This window comes from Fundulus heteroclitus, chromosome 4 (assembly GCF_011125445.2).
Source record: "Fundulus heteroclitus isolate FHET01 chromosome 4, MU-UCD_Fhet_4.1, whole genome shotgun sequence".
Classification (NCBI taxonomy): Eukaryota; Metazoa; Chordata; class Actinopteri; order Cyprinodontiformes; family Fundulidae; genus Fundulus; species Fundulus heteroclitus.
In genome coordinates, this window is record NC_046364.1 from 20,751,923 (window position 1) to 20,776,651 (window position 24,729).

A 24,729-nucleotide genomic window follows, 5' to 3' on the forward strand; every position below is an offset into this window, starting at 1 on the left:
ATATATTGTAATCATGATTGTATTGTCTTAACTGTATTCTGAGGCCTCAACGATGAAAAATATAACCACTTTTATGGTCTAAATGATGAAAAGGTCGGTCAGATGTGTGGGTCTGCTCTTTTCCTGACCCTAGACCTGTACACGTCCTGGATGAAGGGAAGGACGGACCTGATGATCCTCTCGGCAGATTTAGTTAATGTAATAGTTCAGTTATTTCTTTGTTTTGGATCAATTGACAAAATGATGTGAAATCATTCAGCCAAATGTATTGACCCAAGAATTAACTCACATTAAACTCCGTTGGCCCCACCTTCAAATAAATCCACCAGGTCTTGCAGGGAGGCAACAGCAGAGCAGAGTCACGGCTAAGACACCTTCCTAAGAAGCTTACTGAGTCCTGTCTGTCCCTCGCTGATCAATCCGCCTCACTGGAACAACTCCGCACAGATCTACAGGAACAGCTACCTGCTGTGTGGAGGAAAATTTCTCTTCTCTGGTAAGATTTTTATTTTATTAAGCCAGAAACATTTACAATAAACCTGAGCAAAATCATTGGGGAGACCATTCTGATAGAATTTCATTTAATCCCAAAAAGGTTTTACACTAAATAATTTATTTGCAAAGCATTCTTCTACTGATGTGGAAACGCATCAAATCAATCAAACTTTGAACCTCTACAAAAAAAATAAATAAATAAATAAGATGAATAAATTGGCTGCTAGTAAATGTGCACTTCATTATTCTGTTTAAATCAATTAACATCATCTATTTAAATGCATGGCTTAGCCTGTAAAATCATAGCAGGGAGCAAAGAAAGTTTAACAAAGTAAAGTTTTAGGTTACTGATTAAAATAAATCATGTAATTAAAAAGTTTATTATCATAGAAGTTGAGGCCTAATATAAAGCGAGATCTTTTTCCCTGTGCGATGAATTCAGCTGTGTGTGTGTGTGTGTGTGTGTGTGTGTGTGTGTGTGTGTGTGTGTGTGTATGTGTGTGTGTGTGTGTGTGTGTGTGTGTGTGTGTGTCCCAGAATAGCTGCTCTCCTCTGCAGCTCTGAGAAGGATCAGGCTGGACTAGATTACCAGCGTCTTATCTCCTGTACAGCGTGCCCACTAACTACAAACACAAACAGCCACCCTGTCATGAACACAGCGTTGATTCAATAAAAACTTGATGGTGTATAATAAAAACCTGTGGTGTTTTATTTATTTATTTATTTATTTTTTTTTGATGGGGCATCTTTGTGTTTTCCACAGGCGTGTCAGTGATCCTCTGCAGCCATGTGTGACCAGACGTTCATGGCGGCCACTTTTGGCCCGTGTGACAACTGCAGCAAGGCGAGTCCTCTGATGAACATCTACATTAAGACCGAGGCCATCAACTACTGCTCCTTCTGCATGGAAATGGTAAAGCCTCTCGTTCAGTTCTCGCCTCTCTGACCTGCTGCCCAGTGTCGCCGTAAAACGTCTTTAAAACGGTTCACATCCTTCAGGCCCATTAAAACCAGCAGACTTTTAGCCCTGGTGCAACGCAAACTAAGAGCTTTCTCACACTGAATCGCCAAACTTTATTATTAGTGAGGTTTAACATAACAGACCAACACAAAGCTGTACACAGTGGAAGGAAAGTATATGCATGGTTTCTATATAGATGTATATTTATATTTGAACATAAAGCTCGGGGGCAAAAGCTTGGGTTGTGTTTGCATTCATCCCCCTTTACTCTAATACACCCTAAATAAATAATAATACATTTTATTTAACAGCTCCTTTCTTGACACTCAAGGTCACTTTACAGACAATAAAAAATAAAAATACAAAAATACAAATACAGGGAACATAAAAACAGTTATGAAGAGGGACAAGAACAGTGTATTATCAAATAAGCAAATAAGCAAACTGGATCAGGTGGGTTTTGAATGTATGAACTGAGAGCCGATGGAGTTGCTGAAGGACAGGGGAAATATGCTGAAAAGAGGGGGTTCTGGTGATGACACGAGCTGCTGAGTTCTTAAGAAGTCGGAGTTTATGGAGGGATTTATGAGGGAGGCCGAAAAGAAGAGAGTTACAATGATCAAGACGGGAGGTGATGAGGCTGTGGATAAGGATGGAGGCAGTGTGAGTGGTGAGGGAGGAACGGAGGTGGAAGTGTGCAGACCGGCTAATGTTATTCATGTGTGACTGAAAGGATAGGGAGGAGTCGAGGATGACACCCAGACTCTTGACCTGAGGGGAGGGGGAGACCAAGGAGTTGTCATTGGGTAGTGAGAAACTATTGATTTTGGATAGGGTGGATTTGGTGGCGACGAGGAGGAGTTCGGTTTTATCGCTGTTTAGTTTAAGGAGGTTTGAGGTGAACCAGTCTTTAATTTGAAGTAAGCTGTTAGTAAGGGACAAGGAGGGTAGTGAGGAGGTGGGTTTGCTGGATAATGAGCTGGGTGTCATCCATTTTAACAGTGAAAATTAATGTTGAATTTGAGATCAATCATTGATCAAGGGAAGCGGTAAGAAGTCTGGCTTAAACTTTACCTGAAGCCGTGGTGGTGGCAGCATCATGCTGTGGGGATGCTTTCTTTCATCAGCAGGAACCGGGAAGCTGATCAGATTTGCTGCATGGAGCAAAACACATGAATAAAACACTTTGGAGGAAAAAACTTTATTGTGCATTAGACTGACAACCAGTTGTGATTGTGTGGCCTGAAAATGGCCGTCCACAGATCCATCCACCCTGACTGAACTGCAGCTGATTTACCAAAAAGAATGGGCAGAAATGTTAGTCTCTAGATGTGAAAATCTCGTTAGACACACAATAGCTGTGTTTACATGCACAAAATTCCACCATCGGATTAAAATGTATTCGGATTAAATAATCGGATTGTACCGTTTATATGGGCGCACGATTAATTAATCCGATCATAATTTATGTGTTTATGCACCTGGCTTTATTCAGAATAGAACCACTCTTTTTTTAAGTTTTTATTTACTTAATTACAACTTCTCATAAAGACAATTACAAATAAGGCAAGATTAACAAAAGGTCAACTACAACTAAATAAAACATTCAGAGTACAATAATTGTAAATAGTAATTGACAGGCTCAAACATTTTTTTACAGGATCACAAATCATGTCAATGGTTTGACTCGGGTTTGGACAAGAACATCTTACACTAATTTTTAAAACCGATTCAGTTTGGTAGATGTTGTTTCCATTTATTTTATTTTTACCCATAATTATATTAATCAAAATGGAAATTTCCTTTGCAAGATTAGATTTATAAAAAATGAAATCCTCCATTGTAAATTGTCTGATTCCACTAACGTTATTGCTCAACTAGCTGTGGACATCTTGCCAGAAATGTCCACTTATTGGGCAATAAAACAATAAGTAGTTCTGTTTGTTCCGGACATTTGCGACAAAATTCACATAGGTCCACTTCAAAACCAAATCTAGCCCTCAATGTCTCCCCTGATGGATAATAGCTGTTAAGAATATTAAATTGCATCTCTTTAACGCCGGGTGCAATGGGCCATTTTAAAAACTTCCAGTGATTTTTATTTTTTTTGTGTGAAATTGTCGGATTATTTAGTATTTTATATTTGACCTTATTATAATCATGGTAAATAAGACCTTTAAGAATATTATTTAAATATTTGTTATCACATTTTTTGTTTGTAATCTTCAAAGTTCTGATCATCAGGTTTGGATGTTAGAAAAGATAATAGCATTTATTTTATCAGCTTTACATATTTTCTTATAATCCTTCTGAGAGCAATGAATAGTAAACTCACTCCTGAAATCGTGGATTTGTAAAACTTGACTGTTTTTGTAATGAAAATTTCATATCAAAGAGAACACCACGCTCGGACCAAAGCTGGTTGAACAATGACTTTGTTGGTTACAATTGCTCTATTATTCCACGAGGTGGCGCCCCAAGAGGTGAAAGTATGGGCAAATACCATCTTCCAGTAACTCAAAACCTGTTTATGGAACTCAGATATTTTAAAAGGCAGTTTTGAAAATTCTAAATCACATTACAATAGAAAGTTTCTAACCACCAAACGTTTTGAAGACATATTTAGGGATGTGAAACCATATTGAATCTGGCTTCAAAATAAATGATTTCAAATATTTCAATTTAAATGTTCCAACCACTGCCTCCACTGTTTTAATACACCCCATATTGTAATCTTTGAAAAGCTGTGATTTTCAGACATAGTGGGTCTTATTTCTCTAAAAAAACTTATACAGTGGGTATGGAAAGTGTTCAGACCCCTTTAAAATATTCACTCTTTGTTTCATTGCAGCCATTTTATTTCTCATTAATATACACTCAGCACCCCATCTTGACAGAAAAAAGAGAAATGTAGAAATGTTTGCAAATTTATTAAAAAAGAAAAACTGAAATATCACATGGTCATAAGTATTCAGACCCTTTGCTCAGTATCGATTAGAAGCTCCCTTTTGAGCTAGCACAGCCATGAGTCTTCTTGGGAATGATGCAACAAGTTTTTCACACCTGGATTTGGGGCTCCTCTGCCATTCTTCCTTGCAAATCCTCTCCAGTTCCGTCAGGTCGGATGATGAATGTTGGTGGACAGCCATTTTCAGGTCTCTCCAGAGACTCCAATTGGGTTTAGGTCAGGGCTGTGGCTGGGCCAGTCAAGAATGGTCACAGAGTTGTTCCGAAGCCACTCTTTTGTTATTTTAGCTGTGTGATCAGGGTCATTGTCTTGTTGGAAGGTAAACCTTCAGCCCAGTCTGAGGTCCTGAGCACTCTGGACGAGGTTTTCTTCCAGGATATCTCTCCACTTGGCCGCATTTATCTTTTATGCAACCAGTCGTCCTGTCCCAGCAGCTGAAAACACCCCCACAGCACGATGCTGCCACCACCATGCTTCACTGTTGGTATTGTATGGTCAGGTGATGAGCAGTGCCTGGTGTTCTCCACACATACCGCTTAGAATTAATGCCAAAAAGTTCAATCTTCGTCTCATCAGACCAGAGAATCTTATTTCTCATAGTCTGGGAGTCCTTCATGTGTTTTTTGGCAAACTCTATGCAGGCTTTAATATGTCTTGCACTGAGGAAATGCTTCAGTCAGGCCCCTCTACCATAAAGCCCTGACTGGAGGAGGGCTGCAGTGATAGTCGACTTTGTGGAACAAATCTCCCTACTGCATCTCTGGAGCACAGCCACAGTGATCTTTGGGTTCTTCTTCACCTCTCTCACCAGGGCTCTTCTCCCACGATTGCTCAGTTTGGCTGGATGGCCAGGTCTGGGAAGAGTTCTGGTCGTCCCAAACTTCTTCCATTTAAGCATTATGGCGGCCACTGTGCGCCTGGGAACCTTGAGTGCTGCAGAAGCTCTTTTGTAACCTTGGCCAGATCTGTGCCTCGCCATGACTCTGTCTCTGCACTGCAAAAAACAGAAATAAAAATAAGTAAAATTTACTTGAAATTAATGTATTTGCCCTTGATTTGAGCAGGTAAATAAGATTATTTGCCAATGGAATGAGTATTTTTACCCTTTAAACAAGATAATTAGATATACTGCACTTGAAATAAGATGATGGAGATGGATTGATCCTATTTTAAGTGCAAATATCTTATTCCATTGGCAAATAGTGCTATTTACCTGCTCAAATCAAGGAAAAATACTTTCATTTCATTTAAGAATTTTCTTATTTTTAGTTCTATTTTTGCAGTGTGAGCTCCTAGGGCAGTTCCTTCGACTTCATGATTCTCATTTGTTGACATGCACTGTGAGCTGTAAGGTCTTCTATAGACAAGTATGTGCCTTTCCTAATCAAGTCCAGTCAGTTTAATTAAACACAGCTGGACTCCAATGAAGGAGCAGAACCATCTTAAGGAGGATCAGAAGAAATGGACAGCATGTGAGTTAAATATGAGTGTCACAGCAAAGGGTCTGAATACTTATGACTATGTGATATTTCAGGGTTTTTTTCTAATGAATTTGCAAACATTTCTAAATTTCTGTTTTTTTCTGTCAAGATGGGGTGCTGAGTGTACATCAATGAGAAATAAAATGAACTTTTTTTATTTCAGCAAATGGCTGCAATGAAACAAAGAGTGAAACATTTAAAGGGGTCTGAACACTTTCCGTACCCACTGTATATTATAGAGTTCACCTTTCTAATATTCTTTGGTGTAATGTATAGAAACTGGCATGAATATATTAATTTGGATATATCCTTAGCTTTGGACAGTAGACTTCGTCTTTAATTAATTTGACACCGAGATATTTTATTTCCTTTTTCTTTCTTTTTTTTACAGGGATTGGCATTATTTCAGTGTCTGCGCATTCATGTGATGCAAGTAGTTCACACTTGTTTATGTTTAAGACCAGAAGCTTTAGTAAAAGTTGAGATAGTTTGCAGCGTATTACCAACCACAGATGTATTTTTTTCAAAAAGAAGAGCGTGTCATTGGCACACAATATTCATCCATCCATCCATCCATTTTCTGACCCGCTTGCGGGGGTTGCTGGTGCCTATCTTCAGCGTTCATTGGACAGGTCACCAGTCTGAACGATTTTCATATTAAAACAAATATATTCCCTGAAAATGTGGGTGATTTATTACACAATAAACCATTAACTGTGTACATAAACTGAATCATTCTGGACTAATCAGACATCCTTGTCGTATTCCATGTGTTACATTTATTCTAGGAGTTATTCCTGGATTGTTTAATCGTAGCTCAGCCAACTAAAAGATATTTCTGACACTAGGGGGCATAATAGGCCAATGGACGCTAACTATTGTTGCAGTTTAATGAAAGCCATTTCTGTTAATATGAACTGAGAATACATTATTATCCTTGGAGGACTCTCTAATATTTAAAATTATCAAAATGCCAACATTTTTTAATCGGAGGCTCTGGGGTCTTGCACCAAAGTGTTAGTATAATTTCATATCTGATTTCATACAAAGCATTCTAGGTTTTAGGCAGCATGAAGGCCATGATGGGCAAAAGGTAAATCTTCCCCTTCACTTCGTTTAATACAGTCATTTTGATTCGCTGCCACCATTTACATTTCTTCATGATGAATCAATAAAGCTCCATCACATTCAAATATTTGGGTTTTATTGCTCTGTATTTTAAGTTGAGTTTAGGGATGCGATCTTTTCAAACGTACTAGAACACAAAGTAGTCACAATTGAGCTAAGTTTAGAATCGTTTGCCTTATAGAGCCCAAGTCTGTAATTTGTTACGAAATAAAGTTAAAAGAATGGTCCCTAAAATAAGGCACTGACTGTTTCTCTGAAAGATTTTTTTTTAAATGGTGTGAAAGGTAAATTCAAAAGCAACATATATCACCTTGACTTTCTCCGACCTACGTTATTGCTGCCAGGATTTAATATTTGTTGGATGTTTTAGATAAGATATCTAATGGAGCCTATTATGAGACACAGAACATGCCACCATGTCTTCGAGCTGGAGGAAAGGACTTGTTTGCTGTATTGAGCTGGCCTTTTAAAAGCCTTCAGCGTCTTTGAATAGCAGGACAGATAGAGGACGGCGGGGGGAGGAGGCTGAGCAGAGTGGGACAGCATCATTGCTGCTCTCCAGGGCTATTTCACTGGACCTCTAACCGCCAGCCACTCTGTGCTAGGTTTCCCTATTTCCCTGCTTCCTTCCCTCCTCTTCTCTTTTTTTTATCTCACTCTGTCTGTCTCTCTCTCTCTTTCTCACTTTGTTTCGGTGTTGTGTTGCCCGTCGAAGATGGCTTGTCAGGGGCTCCAGAAAGGGGAGACCCTGGCATCCCTGAAGAAGGAGAGCGAGAGTCTGAAGAAGAAGCTGGAGGAGGAGCGGGGCAAGCTGAACGACGTGGAGCGTGAGTGGCTGTGGAAGCTGAAGCAGTGCCTGAATGCTCACTGAGACACAGTGCAGGGACCAGTTTACAGCTTATTTATTTTATTCATGGAAGTAATCGGAGGGATTTTAGTCACAACTTTTTCCAAGTCAGATGAACATTGCCCTAATATTTTCCTTTGTATTTTGTTTTAAGGTGCAGACTGCTTCCAAATATTTAGTTACTCTGGTTTATTATTTTGTGTTTGAGTTAAAGTTTTGATTTATAATCCAGAAAATGACAGATCAAGTGTTTTTACACCTAAAATAATGGATGAAAAACAAGTCCATCCTTATTTTTAGGCCACATAATTGTATTGTTTTAGTTTAGAAACCAGTGTTTGTTGGGAAAAACCCTGATTTTCAATGACGGCTTTAATTTAATCCTTTATATTTATACCGGGTTCAGATGATCACCTAATCAGAACCTCATTAATTAGCTGATGTATGCTCAAGTTGGTCTCCAGCAGACGCTGGAGTGGAACACCTGTGATACATGTAGAAAACATTTGCATTGGACTCTCTATTTTTTTCCAAGGCTGTGTTCTTTTCTGTCCAAGGCTGTTCTTCTGCTTCAGGTTGACTTTTTGGCTAAATAAACACGAATACTGTAATGAATCAAGACAGGGGACCCAGTATTCAGCTAGACAAGCAGAGGTTCAGAAAAAGACTGTTTATTAACAAAAGGTAAAAACGGGCTGAAACCTAAAAAAAAAAAGATTGTCAAACCCAAAAACAGACGGCAGCAAACTGCAGTCCAGAGCCGATGAACAGCAAACTACAAAACAAGAACGGGGTGAGACAAACTCTAAATCACAGGGCTGATTAGGTCAGGCAACAGGCAGGCAGTCCGAAACAGGCAGGAACAAAAACGGGTAGTATACAGGTCAGGCTGGCTCAGATCTCCGGAGGCAAACAGGGTCAAAATCAACAGACAAAAACAGAAAACAGATTTGCTGGACTAAGACTCTTCTAGGAAAAGAAAGACGATCTGGCACCGATGACTGGTCTGAACGCAGTTTATATGGAGGTGGATCTGGTGAGAGCTGATTGCAGAAGGGGTGGAGCTGGTCAGGTGTGTGGATTGAGTGATCAGACCAGGCATCAGTGCAAAGATCCTGACAGAACTCAAACCAAGACTGAGACAGAACAAAAACTAAAACAGAAATCAAACAAGAAAGAACCCAAAACAGAGACCTAAACTGAGGCATAAAACTCAAACTATGACAAATACGAAGTATTTGCACAACTTTTGAAGCAAAATCTAAGAAAGTAAACAGCACAACTGGGTTGTGAAAACGAGAACCTTTTACTCAACACAGTGAGTGCGTAATTGTGTATCCGTGTGTTTTTCTGCACATCCCCCCAGTGCATCAGGTGGCCGAGAAGGTTGAGGCGGTGGCCGCGCTCTCCTTGAAGACCAGGCGTGTTCTGAAAGGTCATGGCAATAAGGTGCTGTGCATGGACTGGTGCAAGGACAAGCGTCGCCTGGTCAGCTCCTCACAGGTGCGCGCGCACACACACACACACACACACACACACACACACACACACACACACACACACAAATCTACATATACTGAGAGGTTCTGTGGCTCCTACAGGTTTCAGGAAAAGGTTTGTTTTATGACTCTGTAAGGACTTTAATTGTACTTTAATTTTAGGACGTTCCTAAATTTAAAGAAGTAACCTATCTTAGTAGCTTTATTACATGATTAGTTTAATAAAACTTTATTTTTGATTTTGGTGTTTATTTTTAGCTGTGGTACGTGATACTTTACACCTTGGTTTCCTTACGTCAGCCCCTTTATATGTTATTGCCGTTGGGTTTTAGCCGTCTGTTGAAATAAATATGTACTTAACCACTTACAACATAACATAAAAACAGTCTCAGGAGCAGAATTCCTTAACAGGTTTGCAATGATGATTGCTTGTTTTTCAGCATAAATTCCAGTTGCCTCTATTTCTTCTCTGCATCATGGGATTTGTAGTTAAGTCACCACATAATTCACTATTCGTCTGGCAGAGCTGCAAACCACAGAAAAAATGGAATGAATGCACAGAAATGAATGCAGAGATGAACTAAATAAAAAAAATCTAAATTAGGATTTTTGAAGACCTAAAATTTGGATTAATTCATTTACTGGTTTCCATGGCTGCTTAAGACCTTGCAGGCGGCCTGAGACCCTGAAATGTTTAATGTTGTGTAACCTTGGGATTAAATACAAACATGTTTCTCTCTTCTAGGATGGTAAGGTGATTGTCTGGGATGCATTTACTCTTAATAAGGTAGGTGAACAGGATGCTTTAGTTTAGTAAACTACTATCCTGTGATAAAGTAGTAGGTGTTTAGTGATAAGATGCCATCACTGACTTTAGATCTGATATGACACATCCATCGCTGTAGGATCAATGTTCTCATTTCTGGAGGAACGGTGGCCCAGTTTAACATTCTCCAGTTGTCGGGCAGGCAGATGAGTTTTCTTCCCATTAAGGGGCTAGATGTAAACATTCCTCCATATATATAAGCTGCTCCTGATGGATGCTCCTCTGCTCTCCTAACAGTGGGGGCATGAAACGATTAGATAGAAATATGCCTTTAGAGATTATCAGTCCATCAGTGGATTTACATACAGATCAACACACTTGCAGCTGACAGAGAGGGGCTGAATGATAGCCAGGTTTAAAGATTAAAGATGTCCTGGTTTAAAGATTTGTTTTATGCATACCTCATTTTACCAGAGCTGAAGCTTATAACAGAAGATGAATAAGTAATGCAGCTTATATCCAGGCTCACATGAACTACAGTGTCCAGCAAAATGTAACAACCCAAATGCTGATTGTAATTTATTGAGATTTAATTTGATAAACCAATGTATAATAGGGAAGTGGGAGAATAAGAAAATCTGAAAAGAGGGATGCGTTGTATTCAGCCCTTCTACTTGAAAGCTTCTACTTTAAAGTCTTTTGGGGAATGTATACCAGCTTTGCAAACTGAATCTCTCAAGCTTTGTTGGCTTGGATGGAGCGTACCTGTAAACATCAATGTTTAAGTTATGGTAGAAGTTCACAATTGGAATTATGTCTGAGCTTTGACTAGGCCCTTTTAACACATTAACATGATTTGATCTAAATCACACCTCTGTAGCTCAGGCTTTATGTGTAGGGTCAGTATTCTTTTGGTAGGTGAACCTTTGACCTTGGCCTAAAGCCCTTTGCAGCATCTAATTGGTTTTCCTCCATGATTACCCTGGATTCCCAGTAACATAGTTCACCACGTTTCACCGTAGGATAGGTGATATTTGCTAAAATATATTAAACTTTTTAGTCTCACCTGGCCAGAGCCTTCCACACGTTTTCTGTATTCCCGACATAGCTTATGGCAGACGTTTTATTTAGCAATTAGATAACTTCTAACGGTCTTTGGTTACACTGTTGTTTATTTTGGGGTATCAAAGAAGGCTGAATAGAAATACACTTTCATTTCTAAAACAAATATGTAGAAACTGTTCAATGTTTTTCTTCTATGTCTTTGTTTTTCTTCTTTACAATTGTGAACTACTTTTTGTGGGTCAGTCTAAGAAAATCCCAATAAAACGCACTGAAAATGTTAAAATGTCTAATGGGAAGGAACCCTTTATTAAGGCATCGTATGTGTGAGCTGTACAGTTATCAAACAGAATTGGTTTTCTAATCGGGGATGATGGAGTTTTCATCCACGTCCACAAATGTATGTTTATTAATGTGTTATTTGTGTCTTAAAGGAGCACGGAGTGACCCTGCCTTGCACATGGGTTATGGCATGTGCATATGCTCCTTCCGGTTGTGCTGTGGCATGCGGGTAAGTAAGCAGCTGTTTTTTTTTTTGTCACATATATCCGTGGGTTGGCATCCCTGATGAAGGCAACTTCTGAATCAAAGCTATCTGCTTTGTTTTCTGTAAATGTGCAGTAAATTGATACATTTAAAAATCCATAATCTCATCCGACAGCGGCTTGGACAACAAGTGCTCAGTGGTCCCGCTGTCACTAGACAGAAACGAGAATCTGGCAGCAAAGAAGAAGTCGGTCGCCATGCACACCAACTATTTATCAGGATGCTCCTTCACCAACTCAGACATGCAGGTGAGCAATGAGCAACAGGTCATTGTGTTTGTAGTTCTTCATATTATAGACCTATGTAGGCTCTAGTCTTGACTATAACCTGTAAATATTATGCAGAGCCCATAGTAAAATATCCATAGTCAAAAATTACCCATTACGGATAGTAAGAGCTTCTGTATCTTTTTATTAAAGTTTAAGAAATTACGAGCTATCCAACACCTCAGTTCCTCCAGGCAATCAGTGAGTCTCAAATAAACCTGAGCACCATCTATATAGCAATCAAGATTCATTATTGTCATAATACAAATTGGTGAGACAATGGCTCTGAATGCACATATATTACACACAATACACAGACACAAATTTCACACTTCTTTTGAAAGAACTTACGTGATTGCACCAACAGCACTTCCTGAAAAGCTTGCAAATAGTCCTTACCATTTGATAGGATTCATGTTTGAGTCAAAGATAGATAGCAGTCCCTTAACAGGCGTAAAGGGACTGCTACAGTAAATTACTGTGCAATTACATAAAGTGTATCAGATGAACGCTCCGTTAGAAGTTAAAAAGTGTGCAAGGAGATGAAATGTTCTCGTTAATTGATGTTCAAGACTAAAAGACCGGCGGCGGTCGGTTTACAAGATGATGTAAAATACAGTGCAATTAGTTTAAAACTTCAAGTTACAGAACTGCACAATTTGTATGAATGTCCAAACATTCCCTGAGAAACTAACGCGTGCTAATAGACATTAGCATGCAAGAGACTATGTAAATTATGTTCATCATAATTATGTTCATGATTATGGTGGTTTCTCTGATTCTCTGCAGGGGGCGATAGCTCTCACAGCTGTGGGAAAGAAGCTGCTTTTAAGTCTATTCGTTTTTGATTTAATGTTTTTGAATGGAAGGCAGATTATGCTTTGTAATAATGGAAGTAAAGGGTGGGAGATATAAATTGAATACCAGAAGTCCAAATATCAAACCCTGTGGAACCCTACAGCACAATGGAGCAGAGGAAATCCTCTGAAATCCTCTAGATCAACACAAAAACACCTTTGAACTAATTAAAATCATACCAGCTCTTGTGCATGACCATACATTTCTAAATGCTGCTCCACATTGCTATTATGTTTTGTGTTGGAGAAAGGCTATAAAATCTAGGTAAATTACCATCACATGGTTTCTGACTCTGTAGCCAGAGGGTTGTCTGTCAAAAAACAAAAACAAGAACTCAGATCCTTTGCTGTAAAGAGATTTAAAGACAGACTCAAAGACCTCAAGTACATCATGTTCATCCAAAAGGAAAACTGCTGAAAACTATATTTTCTACAGCATTTCAGGGGAAAAAAGGGCACTTGGGAAAAAAATTGGGATCAATGCCAGGATTTAGGGATCAGCAGCTGTTTAAAAGTTTTGGGAGCCACACCTGATAAGGGAACGTTGTTAATAACAGCAGGAGCAGATGGACAGAAATAGCCTCAATGCTGGACAACATCAGTGAATGAGGTCTAGTAGAGACAGAATCACAAGCAAACAGTGGTAGGAAGCATCAGACACGCTCCTTAATATAATCGTATCTGTGAAAAACCATAAAGTTAGATGTAAATAACCAGCCAATACAAACGTTTACAGGCTTTGAAACCCAGCTTTCTTGAGAACTCGTATATTTTTAAGAGAATGGGGCTGTTGAAATATCAATCAGTCTACTGGTGTCCTGGGTCTGATATGACTGGTTGTTAAGAACACAAACGTCTTTATAACCAAGGAAAAAAGACAACGGCAGGTGAGATATTGACAAGTCATTGCCGCAGTACAAACAAATCTGAGGGATTCCTTTTACACCCAGAAAGGCAGTGCTCATAGTTATATGCAAGCAACACCTTTCTGACTCAATCAAACAATGCAATTTAGCATCCAGAACGACCAAAAACACACTTTGTGGTTAGAAACAGGTGTCGGAAAGTAGAGCATGCTGAAGCGATACAAACGAGACACTCCAACAGATTGCATTAACATTTAAAATGAAACAAAGTAGGCATGTCCATAAAGCTTTATTACGTAACAGGACACATCCAAAATGTTTTACTGTGTAGTTTTATAAAGGTTTTGGCTTATAACACATCAGTCACAGCTGCAAAAAAAAAAAAAAAAAAACATAGATGGGAATAAAGATCTTTATTCAGCGTGTTGATATGTTGCGTCGTTGGCTTTTTGTACTTCAGGATTGTTGTTTGGTTGCATCTTGTACACATCACTCCCCAGATGAGTAGAGGACAGGGCGAAAGGAAAGGAAGAACATGAAGGAAATGGTCTGAGCCGTTTGCTTCAATAATTTACTCCTCTCTGACTCTCCACAAAGCAGAGGAGCACTGAGGGGAGGGAAAAGAGGAGAGGAGGAGAGGAGGAGAGCAGGCGGATGTGAGAGCTGAGGAGAGAAAGAGGGGCATGATCTCCTGTCCTGGGAGTATTAATAGACACTGAGTGGCTTTTATCTGGGAGTACACTGACCCCCAAGGGCAGGACATTTAGTAAACACGAGTAAACAGCGCCCTGCAAAAGTGTTCATACCCCTTCCGCTTTTCCACGTTACACGTAGAGACGTTGATGTGTTTAGTTTTGTTTATGTGAAATGAGCAACATAAAGTAGGTCATACTGGTGAAGCTGAAGGAAACGGATACATGGTTTGCAGTTTTGTACAAAATCTGAAAAGTGTGGCATGTACAGGTGTTTAGCTCCCTTTACTCTAACACCGCTAAATTAAAAAAAACAGCGAAACCCATTGTCTCTGCTTAGATAGTAAATAGACAACGTTAGCGGAGGTCAGGGATAAAGCCCTGGAGACGTTTAAAGTAGAAATAAATTAGAGAAAGTATAATAAGCTGTATTGCTGATATTTTGGTGAGTCGCAAAGGGCCACAGAAAATCTGTTTATAGGACAAGTAATAGTTTGGTAGTCTCCACATTCAGTCTTTACGGATGATTGGCCAGAAGAAAAGCAATGTTTGGTGAAAGGACGCCATAAAAAGGTCAGTTTAAAATTCAGTACAAGCCAAATAGAGAGTACTGGTCAGAGGAGACCAAAATTAAACTTTCTGGCCTAAATGCAAAATGCTAAGTGTCCGGATAACTTACACTATACGTGACTTTGAAACATGAAACATGGTGATGGCAGCATAATGCTGTGAGGATGCCTTTCTTGATAAGGGACTGGGTAGCTGGTCAGAGTCAATGCAAGGATGAATGGAAGAAACCCGCTAGAGGCCGCAGAAGACTTGAGACTGAGGGGTGAGGGCTCCCCTTCCAGCAGGACCACAACCTGAACATACAGGCGGCGCTGCAAAGGAATGGTTTAGATCAAAGCATAGTCTAGCATGTGTAAGAACGGCCCAGTCAAAGTACAGAACTACGGCCCTGACGACTGGCAGCTGCCCTGGCAGCAGAAGGTGTTTAGTTACGCTTAATACAAATACATACTACACTTTTCAGATTTTTATGTGCAAAAGAATTGGAAAAACCATACATAGTTTTTTCTTCCACTCGCTGACTTTCCATTTAGTCTCATAGAATCCCGATAAAATACATCAAAGTTAATTACTTTAATGCAGTGGTTCTGAAATTCTGTTTTTCTGTTGCGTTCACCTTTGAAGAAGAATTTTTTTTTTTTTATTGTTTTCTGTTTTTATGCATTAAAGCTGTCAGCCTGAAGATTACCCAGAATCCCTTTTAAAATTTCTAACATAAATAAATGTTCATTTCTAACATATAACAATGGAATGTTTCAACATTGAAACCCTTTTTTTTTAACTCTATGATATTTAAAATAATATAAATGTTTTATAGCCCAACTCGTACTTGCAGTGAACTTTTAACTAGCTATGAATGACATATGGCAAAAATAATATCAAGCCATTAGTATCAAAGATACAAATCAGTTATATTAAGTTTTGTACTTTTTTACTGACTGCAGGTACAGACCAAACAACAGGGGGTGCTGTTGTCTGCTCTGTTGTTGGGCGCCCCGCTGTTTTGAGAAGCGCAGTTTAATGACCTCTATGTAGAAAGTTCAAGCAGTGGGAATACTTTTGCAAGGCACAATATTATCCACATAATAACAAACTCCCCCGCTTACATAGTTCATCGTTGGCGGATGTCATAAACTTACTCTCTGAGGTCACTCAGAGTGTGCAGAGTCTGTGCGCCTGAGTCAAGACTTCAAATCATTCCTGCCAGCGGACTTTTAAATGCCACGCAGCAGCCAGAGCGACACTAAAGCAACGTGTGTGTGACAGTCACAGCTGATATGTTTCTGAGAAACTGTGGTTTTCAAAATGCTAAAAGTGAGAGTCGCTCTGTCTGCAGCAGGATGTGGTGTGTTTCAGGTCTGAGGTCATGCAGCATCCTCTCTGATCAGCCAGCCACTGGGGATGATCTTAGGTGTGTGCGTCTCTGAACGCCCATGATTTGTTTTCATCTGAAGATTTGGTGACATTTTAACGTTTTGCAGGCCCCGCCTGTATGCAGACAGCCAATTTCTCCGTGAGTGTTTTCAGTGTAAGCAAAGATTCGCTGATCCACCCTTTTTTCTGTGTGTATTGGATTTATTTATTGCTGTGATTCCCATATTCCAGCTCTGATCCTCAGAAGGATCGTTGTTTTCCTCCAAACAACCAGCAACGTCCGCTGTCATGTGAAAAAACCCCTCTTCCTTCTCCTCTTAATCGAGATCCCATGGGAATAAGAGTCCCGGTATGGTTGTAGAGTAAAAATAGGACGCCGAGATGCTACCGGTTTGTCTTTGTCTCTTTCACTTCCCAGTAAATTAGACAACTGAAAGCAAAACCAGCAGGTTAAGCAATTAAAAAGAAAGAGATTACGTATAAATAAGAGATGTGTGCAGTTAAAAAGGCTTTTCTAAGGCCCAATTAGATATTGATCAGTCACTGGTATCAAGGGTGATCTAAGCTTTTCCTGTTTGTTGTTTAGTGCTGCAGACATGCTGTGGTACCTTTGACATTGTGTGTGTGTGTGTGTGTGTGTGTGTGTGTGTGTGTGTGTGTGTGTGTGTGTGTGTGTGTGTGTGTGTGTGTGTGTGTGTGTGTGTGTGTGTGTGTCTGCCAGCTGCTGACCTCCAGTGGGGATGGCACGTGTGCCCTGTGGGACGTGGAGAGTGGGCAGCTGCTGCAGAGCTTCCACGGTCACACAGCGGACGTCTTGTCCCTGGACCTCGCTCCCTCCGAGACCGGGAACACCTTTGTGTCCGGGGTGAGGGACACCGGCCTGGCTTTAAGTCGTAGAAACGAGTCGCGTTTAGTTATCGGGAAGCTATTTTAGTTCGAATAATATTAGAACTCTACACTTTTTTTTAGCCATCAGTGGTTTCCCTCACTAGGCTGTGATTGTCGTGTGTTGTTCTCAGGGCTCTGACATGAAGGCCAATGTGTGGGACATGCGCTCGGGACAGAACATCCAGTCTTTCGAAAGCCACGAGTCTGATATCAACTGTGTGAAGTGAGTTCAGTTCTTTAAATATCCCCCAAAAATGACTTTAACCAGAGCGGTCATAATTTTACAGGCATTCTGTGTGTTTTCAGACATTAATGACCTGAAGAAAGTGCTGCTTTATGTTGCTGAGGCCGTGGTCAGCCTTAATCAGGTTTTCACCCCATTAAACCGCGAGGTCTAACAACAGATGTGATTTAAACGAGCGCTTGCTTGAGTAATCTGCGATTTGAAAGCTGAATCTCTCAGGCCTCCAGCTGTCTTCTTGCTGAGATTTGCTGAGAAAAGGGTTTCATCCTCCTTAGCACACGTTTGGCATAGAGCTGCAATGTTCAGGAAAATTCCTCGTCGGTTTTATCTCACATTTTAACCCACAGTCCTCCAAGTGCAGTCATGTGACACTGCGTGAGGTTGTGTTGCCATGATGTCATTCCCACATTAGCAGTCTGTCCTGTCAGCAAAATCTGACATGCAGAAGTTGTGTTGCATCATTTGCATGTCACAATCACACTGGACTGTGAAGTTTTCACCCCCAGATTCCACATCCTCCGCGATTGCTCCGCTCACGTACGAGCACGTCCGACCAACAGAGCATCTGCGTTGTTGTGTTAATTAATGAGAACGGTTCCACGTTCTCTGTGACCACTCCGAATGTCACCGTCGACGGACCCGCTCTCCGTCGTTCACCTTAAAAATTTTCTGTTCCAGTCTGGTCCGTCAGGCTCAGGCCGGGTCAAGCTCCACAACTGCAATGGTTGCAAACAGGGAAAAGAACATCAACAATCTCAATAAAATTAACAGTTTTATTTAAATATTGAATGCAACCCACTCTTTTTGCACTAAATAAGGAAGCAAATTTGTCATTTCAACATTTAACTTGTAATCCAAATAGATGTGCTCTCCTCGGGGTCCAAGGAACTTCAGAGCCAGACGGAGTAGCTAAGCACGGATGCGGTAGGCTTTGCTTTTCACGGACTCGTGCAGTTAACAAGAAGAGGAAGAGATTACTTATAAGGCGGTCTGGAATGGAGCGCTACGTACAGGAGGATGTGGAATTACGTGTGACATGCTTGTCGTGTTAGGAACAAATGCAAAGAGTAGATTTTCAAGTAATACGATCAATCAGGGCTGGACGATATAGAAAAGCATATCAATAAAAGAGAAATCATATTGATCCATATTTTTTCAAAATATATATTTTAAGTGCAGCCGTGGTCATTTTATGCTGTTGTGATCTATTTTTAGATAAAGGACGCACAAACACTGAACTCAAACTCAACCCTTTGTTTAAGAAGCGTTTTACCAAAACTGCAGGTATTTATAAAAGGAAAAACAGCACGGGCTCTCTGAACTCTCTGAAGGGGGCGGAGCTTTGTGACGAAGCGTTCCTGGATCTGTGTTTGTGATTGGTTGGGAGGATGTAATGACGGTAATATTAACCTACATGATAGGCGAGAGTGCAAAAGAAAGGAAAACTGTTATTCTACTGAACTTTTTATTGACCTTTTCTTTTTTCTATTTCACCACACGTCTATCAGTCGATATATATTGTAATTTAATTATCATCCGGCCCTACAGTCAATGCACATTTCCATAGATTTGGCCACCTAAATACGTCAAACTTATCTAATATGAAGCAAAGTGCACCATTACGCAAAAAAAACCCACTGAAAACATCTTCAACTGAAACAGATGAAAAGAAGTCAGGTCTGTTGGTTTGTGGAAAACGAAACAAGATCTTTTGATTGTGGTATCGGTTTTGTTTTGATAAAGTTTTGTTTGTGTTTTCCTGCTATGAATACCAAAACAGTGTTTAGGATGTGTTAGGAGCGCTCACTGCTCAGAGTGTGATACTTGGACCAACTTCCTGTCAACGCCATCAACCTACAAGCAACACAGACTTATTTACATACTCTGATTATTTGTTTTATTCTGCACTTAATTAACCTGTTCTATAAATAACAACTGAGTCCACTCTGAATTCTTTAAATAGCCTGTAACATGGTCCCTTCACGTTATTTATATGTTAACTAGCACCTGTGAATGAATGCTAATATTAAAATCTTTGTTCATTCTTTTAACAATATCTGGCCTCCAGAGTAAAGTTCTCAGATCGAGAGTTTAGCTGAAGATATCCTACACTCAGGTGTGAGAATGCGAAATAATTAGAAGCATTTTGCTGCACTACTCAGTAAAACTGATGGATGATAAAAACTAGTTCATTGTCTGCCTCACAGGCTTCACCTCACGGTTGGGTCCAGTGAAGCAGCTTTAATACGGGTTTGATATTAAGCCGACAAGCTGCAAATTCAAACGACTGCTTTGACTTTGTCAACATGACCATAGAACTGAGGAGTTTATTCACTGAGGGCTCTGAGTAAAGTATATTAGCAGCTGCTGCAGCGTGTCTGAATGTGCTTTTCCTTCCATCAGGTACTACCCCAGTGGAGATGCATTTGCGTCTGCATCCGATGACGCCACGGTGAGTTCTGCCTGTCCTCCTGACGTCACGGGTTTCTGTCTGTATGAACCATGCAAATCAGTCATTTTGAGGAAGTGGCGTTGATTTGCCGACCTCGCTGTGCATCATTCCTAATGAAAAGCGAGGGAAATGTTTATTTGTGACAGCATCAGCACCTGTGACCGCCTGTGACTCCAAATCTCACTGTGACGTTGAAGCTTGAGCTGGAAAACTACCTGCTCTGAGGTGTTTCTGTGCTGTAGTCTGGCTCTGAGCCGTTTGTTGGTGCTCCTCAGTGCCGTTTCTACGACCTGCGAGCTGACCGTGAAGTCGCCGTCTACCAGAAGGACAGCATCATATTTGGCGCCTCCACTGTGGACTTCTCTCTAAGCGGTGAGAAGCGTTTTCAATTCACGCTGGACTGTAAACATTGACCCGGCCCACCCTTTTTTCTTCACAAAACTGACTATTTGGCTCTGAAACCTCTGTCTCTTCATTATGACCTTATTACAATGAGTAATAAACTGTTTAGTGTTACATTATTCAGTATCAATGATACCACAGTATCATTAGAGTTATGACAAAGTTCCCTGTAATTCCCTTTCTTTGTCTCTATTTCCCCTTACTCCCCACTTCCCGTTTTTTTCTGTTTGTTTTGTTTGCTTACATTTACATCACCGCCCACCCATCACCAGGTCGCCTCCTCTTCGCTGGGTATAATGACTACACCATCAACGTCTGGGACGTTTTGAAGGGAACTCGTGTTTCTATCCTTTTTGGCCATGAGAACCGCATCAGCAGGGTGCGGGTGTCCCCTGACGGCGCGGCGCTCTGCTCGGCCTCCTGGGACAGCAGCTTACGGGTGAGCAGGGGTTTCCCCACGAAGCAGGAAGCGGGCTGTTGGTGGACTTTGAAAACCCAAACCTCGCTGGGAATGATTCATTGCTGAGATAAAAAAAAATCACCACTAAACAACAAGAGCTACACTTCTGGGTGTGGGTAAATTAGACCCGCATAAATGTTGTCACCAGTCACTCCATGTGGAACAAAATTGTCTGAAAACAAAAAAAAAAATGGGTTCATGTAGACTAATATTTTTCCACCTCTTTAACCAGCCTTTTGATGCATGTTTACAAAAATAAGAATAATGCAAGAAGTAGTCGTCCGTCTCTCTGTTGTTTCACGCTAAAGTGAGATCGGATCGCAGTAAGAGGTGCAGGAGAGAAAACCAGATGACCTTCGCCCCGGCGACGTCCTCCAGCTAGTTCTGGGGGATTCCAAGGAGTTCCCAGGCCAGATGGGATATGTAGTCCCTCCAGCGAGTTCTGGATCTTCCCCGGGGTCTCCTCCCTGCGAGACGTGCCCAGAAAACCTCTAAACCACCTCTTCTTGTTCTTTAGATCATTCTTCACTCAACTGTTTGTCACTTAGAAACATAAAATAATCAAAACACATTCATCTAACAAGAGCATGTGTGACACAATGTGAATTTAAATCTACAAAAAAAATGATTTAAATTCAGTGTTCAGATTGTATCAGAACACTGGGGCCCTTGTTTTATGAAACCATTGACACTGATTCCCCTCTTTCTTGCAGATTTGGGCCTAGAGTCGCCTAAATGGCTCAGTTCAAGTGAACTCCACGGCGTCAGCTCTCCTGCCTGATATCAGCTCTCCTGATTGATGCCAAACTTCAGCTCCACACAGAAGTTCAATCGCTTCCAAAATGTGAAGATGCATCAGTTCATCTACAACCGAAGCTGCACATCTTAAACCTTGTTGTTAGTTGTCATGGCTGAACACACAGGGCCTTCTAAATGTTTTCATACCCCTCCAACCTTCTGCAGATTTCCTCACAGAAATGTTAGGTGTCAGTACTCCACAAATGAGTGCATGATTGTGACGTGGAAAGAAAAAGATGAATAGATCAATCCTCCCATCAACTCTAACCCGTTTTCCTACCTCTGATAAGGAAAAGCGTCACCACAGCATGATGCTGCCACCACCATGCTGCACTGTGGGGATGGCATGTTGAGGTTTAGGATTCTGTGCAGAGTCACACAGCGTTTTGCACCCAAAGGTTAACTTTTGGTCTGATGTCGCCAGAGCTCTTTATTCCACATGATTGCTGTCGTCTTGGCAACAGGACGACAGCAACCACACAGAGGTGGGCAACGGACTTCCTGCAGGGGGTATCACACTACTGGGGGGTGAATACATAGCCCCGCCACACCTTCCAGACTTGAGCTTGTAAAGGATTTTGAAAACTATTCCCCCCTTTTCTTTGACTTCATAATTATGCACTACTTCTTGTACGTATATCAGATTTAAATGAAACACATTCAAGTTTGGGATTGCAATGTGACAACGTGAAAAAGTTTAAGCTTGTGCGCGTTTAAGGCACTACATCCTGTATCCTATATCATTCCTTTCGAAAATGTTTTATCACTTATGGAGATGGTAGTTATCATCTATTATGTTGCTCACCGATGTTGATATTGTCCATAGAAGTCAGACTGAGAGAAAAAGATCCTGGTAAAAGCATTTTTATGCACTGAATGCTGCGATGAATGAAACAGTACTGACAAGCATGTAAGAGCAAGATGTTAGTTGTTCTTGTTTTGTTATTTTAAATGTATTTATTAGACTTAAGATTAATGGCTGCATACCTGAATTTTAGTCAGGATCACGAGTTTTCCTTTCCAGCGGGTTGGGAAGCACAACTGATGCACCTTATGGCATAAAGGAAGACATATTAAACAACCACAGCTGTTGCAATGTTAATAGAAGGTGTTTCAACTACTTTGATCATCACAAATAAAAACAGTTGCAGAGTGTGTCTTGTTTCCGCGTGCTGTGATCGTTCAGTGTGCCATGATTATTGAAAAGTTGCCTCCTTTTTAATGGTGTGGCATAACCAAACAATGAGCTCAATGATCCTAATTTCCAAACCAGGGCACACGTCTGCTCCCTCAGGACGGTCTCAGCTGGAAACAAAGCCCTTATCGGCCGCGTCTTTGTCCCGGGGGGCAGCGTTCGTGTCAACACAAGGGAGCCCCTCCTGGTAGCGGCCATTGGTAGGGAATGTAGGTCACGCTGGGGCGGGGGGGCTGGCATCCTGTCTGGGAGGCACAATCTGTTAACAGCAGAGGATTTACTCTCCATACATCATAGCATGCTGTTTTCACTCGGCCACATCTGGCCACTCCAGTATGTTTTGCCACTTCTGTCTGCACAAGACCGGCAAAGGGCTGTGAGTGAGGATAATGATTTACTTTTTTAATGTTTGTTTTGTGGCCTTTATTCGCCAGTAGCTGGGGAGGAAGAAGGACACAGAAAGAGAGGGGAAGACATGCAGTAAATGGGCCAGGAAGTAGAATTGAACCAGGGACAGCGGCGTTGAGGACCAAATCTTTTATTTATGGTATGCCTGCTCTACCACTGACCCACCTGGTGACCTGGGAGGATGAGGATCATTTAAATGAGGAAAGCAAGTCCTTCATAACTGTTAAAATAACCTTCTTTTTTTTTTCAAAACTTGCTTTGTCGTTTCCATGTCCAAAATAGTAAAATATGAATAAAAAAACTGTGTGAAGGAAAAATGGCTTGCAGAAGGCAGCTGAGATCGATGCTCTGGGATTGGTGCACAGCACAATGTCCACCTCAGGCCAAGGTGGTGAAAGCAAAGTCTCCAGCTTGAACTGGAATAGAAAAGCCGTAAAGCTGTACAGAAAGGGGTTCTGAGATCAACAGTTTGGATACCTAACAAACTGGCACCCTAATGAGGGATTTAAGACGCATTGAGATTAAAAAAAAACTCCACTTGAAATCAAAAATTTTACTGAGGACAGAAAAATTCCGTCAGCCTTCCGATCAAAGCTGTAATATCTGAGTTTCTCTCTGCTGTGGGACTGAACCATGGACTCTATCATCACGGTGAGTTAGGAAGTTAGGGTACAGGTTTATTATGTTCATTCAGTTAGTGCTGCTGTAGTTTTGTTTTTCTAGTTCATGATCATTTTGCACTTAGAGCTAATGTAAAATAGCACATTTAAGAATAGACTAATATTATGTCAGACCAATAAAAACTATTTTATTACAGAGGTATGGGCTTAATGGAAATTATGTTTAATACCTGCTTAAAGGTTATTGCCAAAAGGTAATCTTAATCTGAAAAACAAGCCTCATCGAATGCATTGATTAAGATTTCTGAATATTACTCTAAACTATGTTGTGTCCGCTTCTTTCACATTTGGGTTTTTCCTTCTCTGGAACGTAAGAAACTGTTTTAAAATAACAGGGGAAAAATATATTTCCCTTTTTTTGAGACTCTTTTTGTTGAGTAGGGGAAAAAAATCTGCCCTCTTCGAAATTGATGGACAGATCTGTTTCATTTATTTCATATCTGTTTAAGAAGACACATAAACAGCAAAACTCATATTATTTTCACTTCTCTTTTTATTGGAAGGAGGGTTTTCCCACAATTTTAAACTCACTTATTCCCTTTAAAAACGACGGAAAGCCCGATAATGATTTATTAAAGTCTCACACTGTAAACATCTCTAAATGTTATGGCTTTAAAATAGGACACTGGCCCATTTAGCACATTTAACTGACCTACATTATCAAACTTCATAATGTTGACCTGTTCTATGAATAAATGGTAATACTTTTGCAATCGCTTCATCGTTTGTGGGAATCAAAACATCTACCTTTGTTAAAGACCCTGCAGCACCTTTTTTTTTCTATCATGTGTTCAAACTGAAAAGGTCAAAAAGAAGGTCAGAGC

The 24,729-nt window shown here is 40.5% G+C and overlaps 1 protein-coding gene across 2 annotated transcripts; it reads left to right on the plus strand.

Annotated features, from left to right (window-relative positions):
* Positions 1-357: 357 nt before the first annotated feature.
* gnb5b (guanine nucleotide binding protein (G protein), beta 5b) lies at positions 358-22,777 on the plus strand. Of its 2 annotated transcripts, XM_036136252.1 has the most exons (13): positions 358-496; positions 1,259-1,408; positions 7,749-7,860; positions 9,247-9,383; positions 10,125-10,166; positions 11,642-11,718; positions 11,869-12,001; positions 17,100-17,243; positions 17,398-17,489; positions 19,914-19,962; positions 20,238-20,334; positions 20,637-20,803; positions 21,538-22,777. In XM_036136252.1, the coding sequence occupies exons 2-13, from the start codon at positions 1,283-1,285 to the stop codon at positions 21,547-21,549; spliced, it is 1,188 nt and encodes a 395-aa protein (XP_035992145.1). In that variant the 5' UTR covers positions 358-496; positions 1,259-1,282; the 3' UTR covers positions 21,550-22,777. The 2 variants fall into 2 exon arrangements, with proteins under 2 accessions (XP_035992145.1, XP_035992146.1); XM_036136253.1 differs by lacking the exons at positions 19,914-19,962; positions 21,538-22,777 and having other exon boundaries at positions 20,637-20,759.
* Positions 22,778-24,729: the final 1,952 nt, after the last annotated feature.

Coding starts and splice junctions, on each gene's coding strand:
- gnb5b (XM_036136252.1), top strand. CDS start 1,283: ATGTGTGACCAGACGTTCATGGCGGCCACTTTTGGCCCGTGTGACAAC. Junction 11,719..11,868: donor GGTTGTGCTGTGGCATGCGG/GTAAGTAAGCAG, acceptor CTCATCCGACAG/CGGCTTGGACAACAAGTGCT. Junction 19,963..20,237: donor CTGCATCCGATGACGCCACG/GTGAGTTCTGCC, acceptor GGTGCTCCTCAG/TGCCGTTTCTACGACCTGCG.